The following is a 623-nucleotide window of genomic DNA, read 5'->3' as shown; positions in this document are numbered from 1 at the left end:
TCTCTAATTAAACCCCTCCCTGGAGTTTTGGCCCGTTCTCCTGCAGAGCCTGGCACACCAGGCCGACTAATGTCTGGGAGCCAAGCTGTCAAAGACAGGAGGTCGTAAACAACCGCAGCCTCAAACTGGCCAACACACGGAGAGGAGTAGTTTCACGTTCGTCTTACAGTCGGACGCGTCGGCCTCACGGGAATTTACGATGATTCTGTCAAAATGGCTGCTTTGCCGCTACCCTAGCCTGGCTGGCCCGGTTAACGGATGCCAGATCTGTGGCCACAGGTGTGACGTTTCCCCGTCTTCTCCTGCAGCATCAGCAGACGGACGCAGCTCTTTCTGAACATGGACGACTTCCTCTGGCGAGGGCACGAGTCGTCGCATAAATTACCCTACGGCACCAAGGGCAGTGGTATGTTCACCCCCCCCAACACACACTCCCCTGCTCCCCGCCTTGATTTACTTTGATTAGCTGTCCCGCTCAGTGTCTCTCTCTATGGGTTCTTTATTACAACAATAATATAAAAATGTACTGAGTTGGTTTTTAATAGAAAATAGGAATTGAAAAAAACCAGTTCTGTTGTGAAACAGCTATTATTAATGCAAGGTTTCAGTAGTTCCCCAAACAG

The 623-nt window shown here is 50.2% G+C and overlaps 1 protein-coding gene across 2 annotated transcripts in view; it reads left to right on the top strand.

Annotated features, from left to right (window-relative positions):
• Positions 1–20: 20 nt before the first annotated feature.
• The window catches only part of st3gal4 (ST3 beta-galactoside alpha-2,3-sialyltransferase 4), a 10184-nt gene continuing 9581 nt past the window's right edge, over positions 21–623 (top strand). The window contains exon 1 of one of the 2 annotated variants that reach the window (XR_001760000.2): positions 21–406. Coding sequence is in view for 1 of the 2 variants with exons in the window: in XM_017032176.2 (XP_016887665.1) it covers positions 340–406 (67 nt within the window). In the remaining variant the exon portion in view is untranslated. The remainder of the gene's footprint in view (positions 407–623) is intronic. The other variant, XM_017032176.2, reaches the window with a different exon arrangement.

Source organism: Cynoglossus semilaevis, chromosome 4 (assembly GCF_000523025.1).
Source record: "Cynoglossus semilaevis isolate Cse_v1.0 chromosome 4, Cse_v1.0, whole genome shotgun sequence".
Lineage (NCBI taxonomy): Eukaryota > Metazoa > Chordata > Actinopteri > Pleuronectiformes > Cynoglossidae > Cynoglossus > Cynoglossus semilaevis.
The sequence above is the reverse complement of the archived record's forward strand: the minus strand, read 5'-3'. Positions and strand labels throughout refer to the sequence as shown.